This window comes from Amblyomma americanum, chromosome 3 (assembly GCF_052857255.1).
Source record: "Amblyomma americanum isolate KBUSLIRL-KWMA chromosome 3, ASM5285725v1, whole genome shotgun sequence".
Taxonomy (NCBI): Eukaryota; Metazoa; Arthropoda; class Arachnida; order Ixodida; family Ixodidae; genus Amblyomma; species Amblyomma americanum.
The window spans coordinates 195,698,644-195,712,382 of record NC_135499.1 but is presented as its reverse complement, the minus strand read 5'-3'; the positions used below and the strand labels follow the sequence as shown (position 1 = coordinate 195,712,382).

The 13,739-nt window shown below is 43.3% G+C and overlaps 1 protein-coding gene across 1 annotated transcript; it reads left to right on the top strand.

Annotated features, from left to right (window-relative positions):
* The first annotated feature begins 2,797 nt into the window (after positions 1 to 2,797).
* Positions 2,798 to 10,191, top strand: LOC144125795 (estradiol 17-beta-dehydrogenase 8-like). Its single transcript, XM_077659503.1, has 3 exons — positions 2,798 to 3,258; positions 4,763 to 4,956; positions 8,604 to 10,191. Exons 1-3 carry the CDS (start codon positions 3,096 to 3,098, stop codon positions 9,003 to 9,005), a joined length of 759 nt encoding a protein of 252 aa, XP_077515629.1. The 5' UTR covers positions 2,798 to 3,095; the 3' UTR covers positions 9,006 to 10,191.
* The last annotated feature ends 3,548 nt before the right edge of the window (positions 10,192 to 13,739 follow it).

The following is a 13,739-nucleotide window of genomic DNA, read 5'->3' as shown; positions in this document are numbered from 1 at the left end:
TTATTAAAAACTTCAATGAATAAACATATAACAAAGAATAAATTAAAATAATAAGCTCGAAGTCTTACTCCCCCTATCGAAAGAAAGTCCTGGGGTTCCTGCAACTTTCCTAATGAAGGTGGTGGTGGTAGTGGTTTTATTAAAAATAATAGTAAAAAAGGAAGGAAAAGATTTTTGCTAGCCCCGGCATCTGCCATCGATACTGAAGCACCTGCGCTGGGGCAGCGGAAATAAAGGACAGCAGGCAGAATGAAGAAATGAAATGAAAGAGCTGAGTGGACAGGAAGAGAGGATAGGGGGAGAAGTAATGAAGAAGGATCGACATCTGAGCTAGTTGGTAATGCATCACGAAAAAGTTTAGCGCCTGTCGTTCTTCGTGAGTGCGCTAAACTTTTTCGTGTTTCCTAATGAAGTATCACGTATGTTTGGAATCTTGACAAGTACAGATTACTGATGTGAAGTCTTGAGAAACGCCATTCCAAACGTAAGCTGCGCAAGAAAATAATAATTAAAATAAAAATGTTGCTGCGAAAGTAGTAGTGCCGACCACGTGGGCGGGCATTCTCGAATGAGTGGGTTGTACAGTGAGATTTTTTGGGCCGTAGGAACGATGTATGATGGTAGGTAGGTAAACTCTTTTATTGCGCCCAAAAACAGGGGACCAGTCAAAGGACCGGTTGCGCTGACTTAGAGGAGGTCGGCGGGGATCCTTTGGGATGCCGCGGCCTCCACCGCGCGCTGGATGTATGATAGGCGACCGAGCGAAATGTGGAAACATTTGTACAATAAACAAAAAAAAAAACAACAACAACAAGATCCGGAGAGCACTTTTACTATTCCCGTTCAATTCCGCTTTTTATTTTTGCAAAAAAAAAAAAGACCGTTAAGGGGTTTCGATCTACAATCCTTACCGTCCGTGACAGATATAAGGGTGAGCACAAAATAATATTCTGAGAGGGCACCCTTCTTAGACGCAGGGCGCACACTGTAGAGTTCAGGTCGACCATGTGCTGTACTCGTATCGAAATCAGTATAGACTGTTGCTCGCTTTTTTTCAGGAGTTTGAAGACACCTTTACGAGGAAATATACGGCATTCTATAACCACGTGCTTCAGCTGGTGTTTCAATCGATACTTTTAAAATTGATCACAAATCACTGAAAATGCTATTATTCTGTTTCCGTTGTTAAATCACTAAATAATCGATTCCCACGACAAATTCATGCGGAAGCCCTCAGCAGGTTCACCAGTAATAGCAGCCCGCTTTAAAGGTTATTGTGTGGAACGTGATGTCATTCGAGTGCCCAGCCGTAACAGGAAAAGAAAAAAAAACACGTTACACATGACCTCACTTCTGACGTAAATGAAAACAAAAACAAAAGCAAACCAAAATAAAGAACATAACGTGACCCTTCACCACATTCAGTGCGTCTCTTAAAGGTGCGTACGGGAAATTTTGTTCAATGTCTGAAAGTTTCGTAGCTGCTAATTTGCTTCCATGGAAGAATGTTTGCTTCTCAAGGACGTTAAAATATATCCTTACAGAGTCCGAGGTCACGTGTCCGATTCCCAGCCGCGGCGTCCGCATTTCGTTGAAGACGAACTAAAAAAACAAAACAAAAACGCTAGTATGCTGGACTGACTACGGGGATCCTCATAGCCGCTCCCCCAGTTTCGGCAAATAAAAGTTGAGTAATTAAAATATACTCTTCTAATACACTATATGCTACGTACTGTATTACGCGTCTTTTATTACAGAGTACAACTATATGTTACGTCCGTTTTCTCCCAGAAAGAAGCGCGACACACTGCCAGGTTTTCGGAACATGATCATGAATTGAAACCCTAAATTGAAACTGAGGTGCCAGATACTACTGATAGAGGTCGCATCCTGCGGTAAAAAAACTTAAGCGGGGTGAACTGCTCAGGTAATGGAAGGATCCGCATTGCCTGAGGAAGCTCGAATGGTTCAAAAGTTGTTGTACGACTCGCCGTCGCGATGCATTTGGCTAAGGCGTTCGGATGTTGATTTTAAGATGACGGGTTTGAATCCAGGCCGCGGAGGCCGCATTTCAATAAAGGCGGAAGCAAAAACGTCCCTGTGTTGTCATTTCAGTACACGCCAAAGAACCGAAAGTGATCGCAGCATGCACTCCTCTACGAAGTCGCTCGTAACCCATAAAAATTTACTGTGTAGATCAAGCAGTTGCCAACAATTATGAAGGAGAAAAACCTGTGTTCGTAAGCATTACTTGTTCGTTTTTTTTTTAGCAAAATAGTAAATCGGATTGCGATTTTTACACAAAGAACAAAATGCACCATCAAGCCGAATCCTCCCACCCGAAAAGAGTGGAAGAGGCTTTGCCAGTCTGAAAAAAGGACCGATGAGAGCTATAAGTAAGGACCGTGCAGATATAATTGCGATGAGAGCTTAGTTATGCTTCACATTTGCCTACGAAGCGAATGCTCGTGCTGGAGCTAGGGTTTGACCACTTCCCTGTGACAAGATCGCCTTTTCTTGTGAGAAGGATATTTATGAAATTCTGCTTGACTTGTCAGCACGTTTGCGGTGCGAAACGTCAATATCTCTGGCTCCAACTCACGCGCGGCAAAGTCAGCCCGTTCAAATTCCCGCCATTCAAGTTTCCCGCTTCTTTGCACAAAAATGAGTGCGCGAGTGAAAGTAACTAAAACAGAGAACAAAAATAAAATACAAGGCTATGTGATATTTAGTTGTATATTGTAAAGGTGAACCATTCCAACGAAATCTGATGTCACATCCTGCGTTCACTTTTTTTGTTACTGTTGTTTACTTTGCTACTTTCGGTTGGTGACTTGGCGGGCGTGGACATCGCTGGCATCGTGATGGGACAGCTGCGTAGGGGAGCGAACTTATCGGACGTCTGAGCACGCGGTAGTAGTGTGCAAAACTATTCCCAGCGTTGTTTTTAAATCACGTAACTGCATCTTGGTCAGCCGGTGCTTGCTCTCATATTTTATTGTTTAGAAGAACGAAAGCAGTGTATATGCTTTGCAAGTCGCGATCGCTTTGACACCTGTTTGACGACTCTCTAGCGAACACTTCGAGTTCGTGCAATGGCTGGTATCCAGCAGCTGGCAGGACGATTGGCCCTAGTTACAGGGGGTGGCAGCGGCATCGGCCGCGCTGTGTGCAAGGCTCTGTCGAACGAAGGAGCACGCGTTATAGCTGCTGACAAGAACAAGGAAGGCGCGGCGACTACGGTCAGAGACTTGCCAGGTGAGTTGATTGAAGGATTTGTGTGCGCTTTTTGTCCGCGATCCTCATGTCTCCGCCGCACGTTCATACGCAAGGTGTGCGCATCTTAAAACCATCTGTTTACACTCACCGGAGTGCGAGCAAAACTAGTTTGACTTCCTGGAAAGCTTCCACCGTGTTTTTTTTTCCGCTCCTCTGTCCCTTATCGCCACCTTACCAACTCGCCCACATAACAGTCTTGGTGAGTTCTTATGACTCCGACAAAAAGAGAATAAAGAATTTGTTGCACAGCTGAAGACCACGAACAAGCCTGAAGTGGTATTTCTTGAGCACTGCTATCTGCAAATTGGTTGTAACGTGCCTTCAGAGACACATAGTTGAGTACTCAGAGTAACTTTGACATGAATCGGGTGTGAGGATGGAAGTTTAAAAAATGATATAGCCGTCTAATGCAGCGCATAGGAATGTTGTACAAAACAAGTTTCCTAAAGTCATCCTGTTAGAGCCAATGTTGAAAAACAAGATAGAAATAGCTATCAATAGTGCAGAAAAGTTTGCAGAAACTTTGATGTGCATTGTCCTGTAACAAATCAAAATAGTGCACTGATATTCAAAAGGGCTTCAGGTACACAAATATTCGTAACATGGCCATTTTTTCGTAGCATTGTCAAAGTTTGCACAGTTAGTTATTTGCTTTTCACCTTGGCAAACTTAAATATAGTGGTAACCTCTCTGTATGGCGATTGACGTGACTTTTGCAGGTGCATCTTATATGGGTTGTATTACTGTAGAAACCTGCTAGCAAGTATCAATAAGTTGAAATACAGTGTAGCATTTTTTGAGATGAGATTGTTTGTTTACTATGTTTAACTTCAATCTCTAGCATAACTACAGAGTGGGTTATTATTGTTAGTGGTTTGTGAAAAACAAAATGAAAGGAAAAGATGTTGCTAGCCACGGCATCTACTTTTGAAGCTTGAAGCGCCTGAGTTTTGGCTAGCAGAAAAGATAGGATAGGATAAGGGGGTGGGGGGGGGGGGGGGGGGGGGGATAGAGGGGAGTGATAGAAAGGAAAGGGGTAAGGTGACATTGTACACAAAAATAGCCGACTTAGCTCGTGAAAACTGCTAGCTTTTTACAGTTGCAGTGTGGCCTTTAGTTGAGATTTTTAGTATGCAAGGACTGGTGTATTAGGGGCTTATTTGCAACAGGATCCTTTATACTGTGCACTTTTGTGAAGCAATGTGCTGCGGTGTGCGTCAGGTTTACTTTCCAAATGCTAGAATAGCACAGGCAATACTCATGCACATATGCACTTAGAAGCACTTGTTTGTGGTGAGAGTATCCGAGTACATTGCTCATTGGTTACTATGGAGCACTTAAGTGAATGGGAGTCTTTATGCACACAAGATTCTGTATTACTGGTTGTGTTAGGAGTTAATTTTACATTCATGGTTGCCGGAAATACTCGAAAGCAGAGCTTTGAGTCCTTCTGTGATCTTTATACGGTCTCTTTTGTGTGCAGGTTCCCACGAACATCGTGCTGTGGAAGTCGATGTAGGCAACTCTGAGTCTGTGTTATCACTCTTTGCTGAAATCAAGAAATCTTACTCTGCCCCTGTGAGCATCGTAGTCAACTGCGCTGGTATCCTTAGGGACTCTTTCCTCATGGACATGACTGAGGACGCATTTGACGATGTCATGAAGGTCAACTTAAAGGTAGTATAATAGTGTGGAAGTGGTGCTCTTGCAAGTTGTCCTCTTGCTTGACATTTATTGTCTGAGAGTTTCTTGTTAGTGTTTCCACGATGTAAACTGCAGATGTGTGTTGCTTGTCATGATCACTTGAAAAACCTGTCAGAAGTCTAGTAGAAGAAATAGTTTATACTTTTATACCTGTGGCACACTTACTGTAAACAACTTCACCTGTGACAAGCAACAAAATTTCAAATTCATTTTTGCCAGGTGCAGATGTTACTTAATTGTGTTTGATTTTAATCAGTGGTTGCTTCCATATGCTGTAAAAAGTACTGCATGAGATTGGCATTTGCTACCATGGCAATTTTTATTGCGATGTGAGGAGTTTAGAATCTTTGTATCTGACATAGGCCTTTTATCTTATGTCTCCTTGTTGCCCCCTTGTATCTTCTATATCATCATCATCATCATCATCACCACCAAGAGCCTAGCTATGCCCACTACAGAGCAAAGGCCTCTCCCATATCTGTCCAATTAACCCGGTCCTGTGGCAGCTGCAGCGACAAACTTCCTAGTCTCATCCGCCTACCTAACTCTGTTACCCCCTGCTGTGCTTGCCTTCTCTTGCCTTCGCATTAAACGTCCTGCCCATGCCCATTTGTTCATTTCAACTATCATGTCATCAACTCACATTTGCTCCCTGACCCACTTGGCTCTCTTCCTGTTTATGTTACACCTATCATTTTCCTTTCCATAGCTGACTGCACTGTCCTCAGTTTAAGTTGAACCCTTTTCGTTATCTTTCACTTTTCGACCCCACAGGTGAGTAACGGAAATATACAGGTGCTGCGTACTGTTCTCTTGAGGGATACTGGTTAATTGCTATTCATGATTTGGGGCTACTTGCCATATATGCTCCACCGCATTCTTATTCTTCTAGTTATTTCACTCTCTCGGTGCGGATCTGCAGTCACTACCTGCTCTATGTAGATGTATTCCTTTGCCACTTCCAGTGCCTTGCTACCTATCATAAACTGCTGTTAAACGTTACTTTAGATGTTTGCTTATTAACTTTTAGACCTACCGTTCTGCTTTGCCTATCCAGCCATTGATGATCTTTTGCAGTTCGTCCCCTGAGTTACTTAGCAAAGCAATGTCATCAGCGAATTGCTGGTTACTAAGGTATTTTTCATTAACTCTTATCCCCAACTGCTCCCAATCGAGGTCTCTGAATGCCTGTAAAAAAGTGGTGAATAGCACTGGAGAGATCGTGTCTGGCTGCCTAACACCCTTCCTTATTGCGATTTTATTATTTTCTTTGTGGAGGACTATGGTGGCTCTGCAGCCACTACGGATACTGTCCAGAATTTTTACATATGCTCTTCTACACACTGGTTCCGCAATGCCGGCATGATTGCTGACTGTCCAACTGAGCTAAATGCTTTGTCATTATCTATGAAGGCTACTATATGTAGAGGATGGCTATATTCTGCTGATTTCATTATCACCCAATTGATAGTGTGGGCATGGTCTATTGTTGAGTACCCTTTATAAAAGCCTGCCTGGTCCTTTGGTTGATTGAAGTCTAAGATTGTCCTGATTCTATTAGTTATTACCTTTACCTTTGTAAATACCTTATGCGCAACAGTCAGTAAGCTGATCGGTTTCTAATTTTTCAACCCCTTGATGTCCCCTTTCTAACGATTTAAGATTATATTAACATTACGATAATGTTAACTGTTAACATATTCCAACTTTCCGGTATGCTTAAGGTCATGATGCATTGTGTACAGTACTCACGGATTGAAATAGGACATTCGGAGCGCGTGGCCGTCGCTTCATGGAGCGCCGCCCGTAGACGCTCATGGAACCAAGGTGGTGCATTGTGGTATGGCGCGAGAGGGAGAACATCTACAAAGCAGAATTGTTCCTTCCAGTAGCCAATGAGCCGGCCTGTGGTTTACCACATGCCTGCGTGGCACTGCAAGGCTAGCGCTCCGAATGTCCTATTTCAATCCGTGAGTACTGTACACAGGTGGCCAGTTTTTCTAGCACAGTCTCCCCACTGTACTTCAACAGATATGCAGTTACCTGACCCTCACCAGCTGCTTTCCGCCTTTGCTTTGCTTCTAAGGCTCTATTTACTTCCTCCTTCATTATCGGCAGAATGTCCATTTTCACTGCACTACTGGTTCTCTCATTATTGTCTTGATTACTTGGGCTACTGTATAGATCTGTGTAGAACTCCTTAGATGCGTTAACTGTCTTACCCATTTTAGTAGTGACATAGCCCTGCTTTTCTCTTGGTGCATACATCCGACTTTTACCTATGCATTTCCTCTTCGCTCCTTTCAGGCTGCCTCCATTCTTTAGAGCATGCTCGATTCTCTCCTTATTATACATCCTCATGCCTGTTATCTTATGGTTATCTTAACTTTGATAGCTCTGCTTGTTCTGTTCTTGCTTCCATATATGTAGCCTGAAAAGATTCTTATGTGATTTGGTATTCAAGTTTTCTGCCATGCCAGATTTGAGCGTGTTTCTGAGACTGAGCTTTTGTGCACAGGTTGCCTCAGTTTTATATATTATGTCCTCCTGAGGTCATTGTAAAAACGATGCTGCACTATAATGCCTCCATACCTTGTGATGTAATTTCAACAAAACATCTATTTCTTTGCATATTGAATCTGGTTGCCTGTTTTGCAGCATTTATTGTACGTAGCATCCTCCTGGAGACAGTGGTAGCTTTGTGAAAGCTCTGCTGCATTCTTAGGCCCCAGCATTTTATGTTCTCTTAGCGGTCATATAACTAAAAGCAATAGAACTGACTGCTCACTATGAGCTGCTATGTGAACATAACTGATTTTATGTCATTGCAGTTGTCATTGGCTTGACAGAGGGATACTTCGCTTGGATACTTAAGTTTGATTGAAGTTGTTGGCGGCATCCTCGACTCACCAAGCAGCAAGGTGCTCAGTGAATAATCAGAATGAAAAAAAAAAGGTCGAAATAGTAAATTCGCTTATCAGACTTCATGTTAACATGTTAATTGCTTTTTTCTGTTCAATGTGGGTGAATTTCCAGTACATTCTGCTGCATTATTGCTGTCTTTCAGAGGAATAATATAGTATTAAAGCTCTGTTCCTTTTCACACGAAATGTGGCATTACATTATTTAACAGCCTAATTTTCATCTTATTGAATTTAAATTGCTCAAAGGTGCATTGCAGTTTCCATTGTATCCAATGCTGCCTGGTGTGTAGGATGTTCACTCTTTTATTACTGCTGAATCAGATTGTGCAGTGCTGTCTTATTTTGGTGGTACTTAATTCCACTTCACTTATTGTCAACTTCAGAGCACTTGTGTGATAGGTTTTCATTGGTTAAGGCCTATTCAGAACACTTGCACAATGCACTCTGGATCCTTGTAAGCATTAGCCTAAAGGCTGCAAGGTTGTTCTTGTTAGTGGCTACTTATTAATAAAATAACAATGGAAGGAAAAGACGTTGCTAGCCGCGCCATCTGCCATCGGAACCTGAAGCACCTGAGCTGCGACTAGCGGGAATAAAAGACCGGGAGAGGGAAAGAAAAGGGGGAGTGATAGTGAGAAAGGATAGGGGTAGGTGGTATTTTGGCATCTCTAACTGCACACCCTTTTATGCTTTCAGGGAACATATCTGGTGACTCAAGCTGCCGCCCGGGAAATGGTTGCATCTGGGGTGCCAAATGGGGCGATAGTGAATATTTCTAGCATTGTGGGCAAGACGGGAAACATGGGCCAATGCAACTACGCTGCATCCAAGGCTGGCGTTGTTGGTTTCACCAAGACAGTGGCACTAGAGCTGGCCAGACACAATATCCGTTGCAATGCCATTATGCCTGGCTTCATTGAAACACCAATGGTTGCTAGTGTGCCGGAAAAAGTCCTCGCAAAAATCATGGGAAGGATTCCAATGGGGCGCTTTGGTAAGCCAGAAGAACTTGCCAATACAGTGCTTTTCCTGTGCTCTCCTGCAAGCTCATACGTGACTGGGTCTGTACTTGAGGTCACTGGTGGGTTGTATATGTAAGCATTTGAAACCTGTGAAACGGTCTCTGTGTAGTGCTGAGTGGTCAATCACAAATAGCTATGGAAAGCTCATATTTTGTGGCGATAGCTACATTATGGTAGCATTTCGAGCCTTCAGCGTGGCGGCGCAACCCTGTAGCGCCGCCACCCTGCGGCTGCACGCCACTATGTGGCGGCGTGCCAACCTGTGGCGGTGCACAACCCTGTGGCGGCGCCGCCATGCTGTCACGTGCTTGGTCACGTGGTTAGTCACGTGACCAAGTTCCACTTGGCCAGCTGTAGCTATCGCGTCACTTCAGGTTTAACCAGAGCTAAACCATCGCCAATTTTTTTGGACAGCTGTTTTGAAATTTTAGTATTGCTAAAAAAAAAAAGGAAACTACCGAAATAGTTTGTCACTATCAGGTACCAAAGTGGCTTTGCCTTGTCATGGCATTAGGTAAAATGATATTATTTGTTTCTTGTGGGCATTATTGGCTTTTCATCATGCCTTAAATGGTATGCAACATGCTTAGTGTTTTAGTTTACACTATTGTGTCCTGGATTAATTTACTGAGGTCCTAAGCATTAATTTTACTGGTCGTTTTAGGTTATTCTAGAACCAGATTATATATATATCTATTTTGATGCATTTTTTGTGAAACAATGACTGGGACAGAACTTAACTTATGTAAGGATTTAGACACTCCTTTTTGGTATTGCTTACAGAACGGATGGATGGCAGCTGTTCTCAGCTGCTAATTTTCGCAGTAGTTTTACTGATATTAATGCTGGTTTTCCTCAGTTTTAATCTTAGCCCTTTGCTATTCAATATTCTTATTAATGACCTAGCTAATTTTGTACCTGATCGTCTTCTTTAATATGCTGATGAAACAGTTATCATTTCCTGTGCAATGCACTTTTTTGATGGTATTACTTCAAAGCACGTCAATAAAAGTTATGGACTGGTTTGCACACAATCTTATCAGCATTAACATGCCCAAAACTCAGCTGATATGTACGTGTAGCCCCATTAAAGAAACTGACGCTTGACCGTTATATACTTTGACATACATCTAACTGTGCCGCCTGCTCCTGTGCCTGCCGTGTAAAATACCTTGGTTTGCTGTCTGATGTGATTTATCTTGGAACTCTCAACTTAACCATGTCTTTAATAAATTACGTGCTGTTTCCTGTCTGCTGTTCAATGATAGTTCTATGTGCCAATTTCCGTTACAGAAACAATCATACACACCTTGCTTTACAGTTTTTCAAGATATGGTATAACAGTTTACGGACACTGTGCCCTTCGTTGGCAAAAACGACAAATCCATCTTGCACCCAGTCTTAAACTGCAGCTGTTCATGATTTAGAGCTTACTAAGGAATGTGATGTTTTTAATGTTCTAAGGCTTCCAAACTTAAATTCTCTCTATTTGAAACACTTGTGCTAAAACATTTTTGCTTAAGTATGTATAAAATTGAGTTTATTCGAGTAGGGGTCTGAGGCCGAAAGATAGATACATCATTCCGCGCTGTTCCACTCGTTATGGTAAAAATTTGTGCATTATATGTGCTGTCATTCTTAAATGTGTTGCTGTCAAATGCATCCTGTCTAAATACAAATTATAAACTGAAGAAACTACTGCATTCATCTGCTCTCACCTGACCTTTCAATTTTATTTTGGAACTTTTGTTATGCAGTAATTTCTCGCCTTTCTCGTCTCGTCAGCCCTTTATGGTAACATTTTCCTGTGCTTTTAATCCCCTGTAGTTGTTGACTTATTGCTGGTGTTGATATGGTTTGATGCATCTGCGCCTCTTTATCGAATTAACTGTGAACATGGAAAAGTCACTCTGTTGTTTCTTCCTACATTTATATTTGCTTTGTGATATTTACTTATTTTTTGTGAATATAAAGCACTGCACGTGACTATTCACTGTCTGCCAGACACTGCCATACAAGCCCAGCGAGGCTTTGGCTGTGCGCAATAAACTGATTGATTGAAAAAAGAGTAATGTAATTAAACCAGTCTCGAAAAACTCTTGCTCCAAGGAGCAATAAAGATGAGAGATAAAGTCTACAAACGCAAAAGAAAGCTAAAGAACCGGCGACTGCGCTACCAATTCTCCGATGGCTCGTCTGTTTCGTCCTACTATGCGATTACTCATTTTAAAACCAGATGGCAGTGTGTGTCTGGTTTAGGCGCGCCCCCTGTGCTTCGCAGGTTACCTCATGCGCTGTGAAAAGCGAAAATAAAGAAATTGGTCGACAGTTGCCAGGCCGGTGTAATGCGACATTTCGCTGTGCAACAGCAGTTCACGGGGTCTTCTCCGTTGTGCCTCGGCTACCGCAGCACGGATATGGGGTTTTCTCACTTTCTAGGTTTTGCCGCGGTGTTTTGCGCGCCACTCATTGAGCACCGAGGGTGCCAGGGATCTCAGGAGCAGTGTGCGCAAGCGCTACTTTGCATTGCTGCGGACAGAACATGCCACGGAGCCACGGATGTGGACTTGACTCTCGACCAGCTCGGCGGAGCAGCGCCGCTCAGTTTTTGTCCTCCTTTTCCCTCGCACTCATTTGTTTTGAAGCGAAAAGCTTCACTACGCTAGGTAAAGCAGTCGTCGCGTAGGCCGCAGAATGACCTTGAACGACCTTGAGCCCAAACACCTTAGCCGTGTATGACCATATGTGACTTGGAAGGACTTGGTTGTAGACCAGTTGCTAGGACATCGTGAGGAGCAACAGTTATGGTGTCGAACCCTTGACCTCTGAACTTGACCCATGACCTTCAGTTGACTTTTGACCTTGAGTTGACCTCTGACGTTTTATACGCCAGCGCCGCAGAACAAACGTGTCTTATACATAGGGGTTGGACTTTTCGGTTTCATCCGAAAAGAACCGAGAAAAGTACGCCTAATTTAGTTTTTAAAATTCGGTTTTAAAAAAAGGTCAGTATTCTTGGCAGGGAAGGCATAGCTAGCTGTCAGTTGAGTAGGAGTTGCACTCAGTCGAAATTGTAAATTAACTAAGTAGGGAAGCCAGTCGCGTGATGAAACGGTGGCATTGTTTGCAAGGCAAACCGCGAAGTTGTGTGATTTCAACCATATTTCCGATTGTTTACTCCTCTACAGACCGGTAAGCACCACTTTCTCTCCGCCTGCAAGCTGAGCACTATTTGTTCACTATCATCCTCCGCTTAGAGTAGTTAGAAGGTTAAGTAGGTTTATCAAGTGCAAGGAGGACACTGACACGAAGCCGTGCATTGTAGTCATGGGAAGTATCATGATCGGGATACCGCGACGATTGAGCCACAGTCCCATCGCTGCCATCAACACGCAGGCCACGTGATGACCGCTCTCTCGCTCAACCAAGCGCGACAGCTAGAAGAAAACTTGTCAAGCTAGTTCTTAGAAGTAAATTCCACTTGCGTTCTTGACTGCCGGCTGTCTCATTGAACTTACGTTTATTTTTCTAATGACCAAAGTAGCTCTTTCTATAAACATGCCTCCAAGTGCAAAATTACTGGTAAATTAAGTTAACTACTCTCTAAAGAACTGCTCATGCTAAAAAAATGCCGAGATAGACTGTAAGTGACTTTTGACCGCACAGAATTGCGACATTAAATCACCGAAAAAAGTCAGTAATTCATTCATAGAAAATAATATTCGCCGGAAAAAACCGAATCTTGCATTCTGAAATAAACACAGAAAAAAGTCCGCCGAATTTTGGAAAAATAAAAACCGAAAAGTCCAACGCTTCTTTCTACGCTGTCGCGCTAGAAATTACTGCGTCGGTTAAGCTACCGTATTTACCCGAAAGTATAACGCGACCACGACTGTAACACGGGAGTCGACTTTGTTGGCGCAAAACAGAAAGAACAAAATACGATTGTAACGTGAGGGTCGACTTTGTGGGCGCTCAAAATAAAAAAAAAAAACAAACGAAAGAACAGGAACGTAACGTGAGAAACAATGCTGCAGTATAAGAAAATTTGAGCAGAAATTTACGAGCAAAAGTACTTTAACGAAAGGCTTTTACGCGCGCCTTTCTGTTTCAAGAGAACTGCTAACACTGTCAGATAAGACCGGTACAAAGATCAGCACGGCGTCCCGCCACGCCGTCACCAGTCGCTAAAACGTGCGTGGAGTCATGCTTCCCGAAAGTCCGCTACCGTTCTGGACAACATTTAAATAAGTCATTGTCTTGCGCAGAACTGTCGAAAAATTGCGCGAGTTCGATGTCGCCAAAATTTAAAGTGCATAATCCCTGCACAACAAGCCGATTAAACAAAACTCCTTTATGGTGCCTTCAAGTCACGCGTATATTATCACATTTCCTCGGGACGGTGCTTCGAATTCGCGCTCGGCACACCCGCCGCTGTGGCTCAGTGGTTAAGGCGCTCGTCTATTGAGCCGGAGTACCCGGGTTCGAACCCGACCGCGGCGGCCGCGTGTCGATGGAGGCAAAACGCAAAAGGCACCCGTGTGCTCTGCGATGTGAGTGCATGTTGAAGATGCCCAGGTGGTCGAATATATTCTGGAGCCCTCCACTACGGCACCTCTGCCTTCTTTCACTCCTTCCTCTATTTCTTCCCTTACGGCGGCGGTTCGGGTGTCCACAGAGATAAGTGAGACAGTTATTGCGTCGTTGCCTTTCCTCGAAAACCATCATTTCATTTTACGCAAGTCGCTTTCTCCGGCCAGGAGTTTGACTACTGGACCACTGCTCTGATATGTGTACATCAGTATTTGTG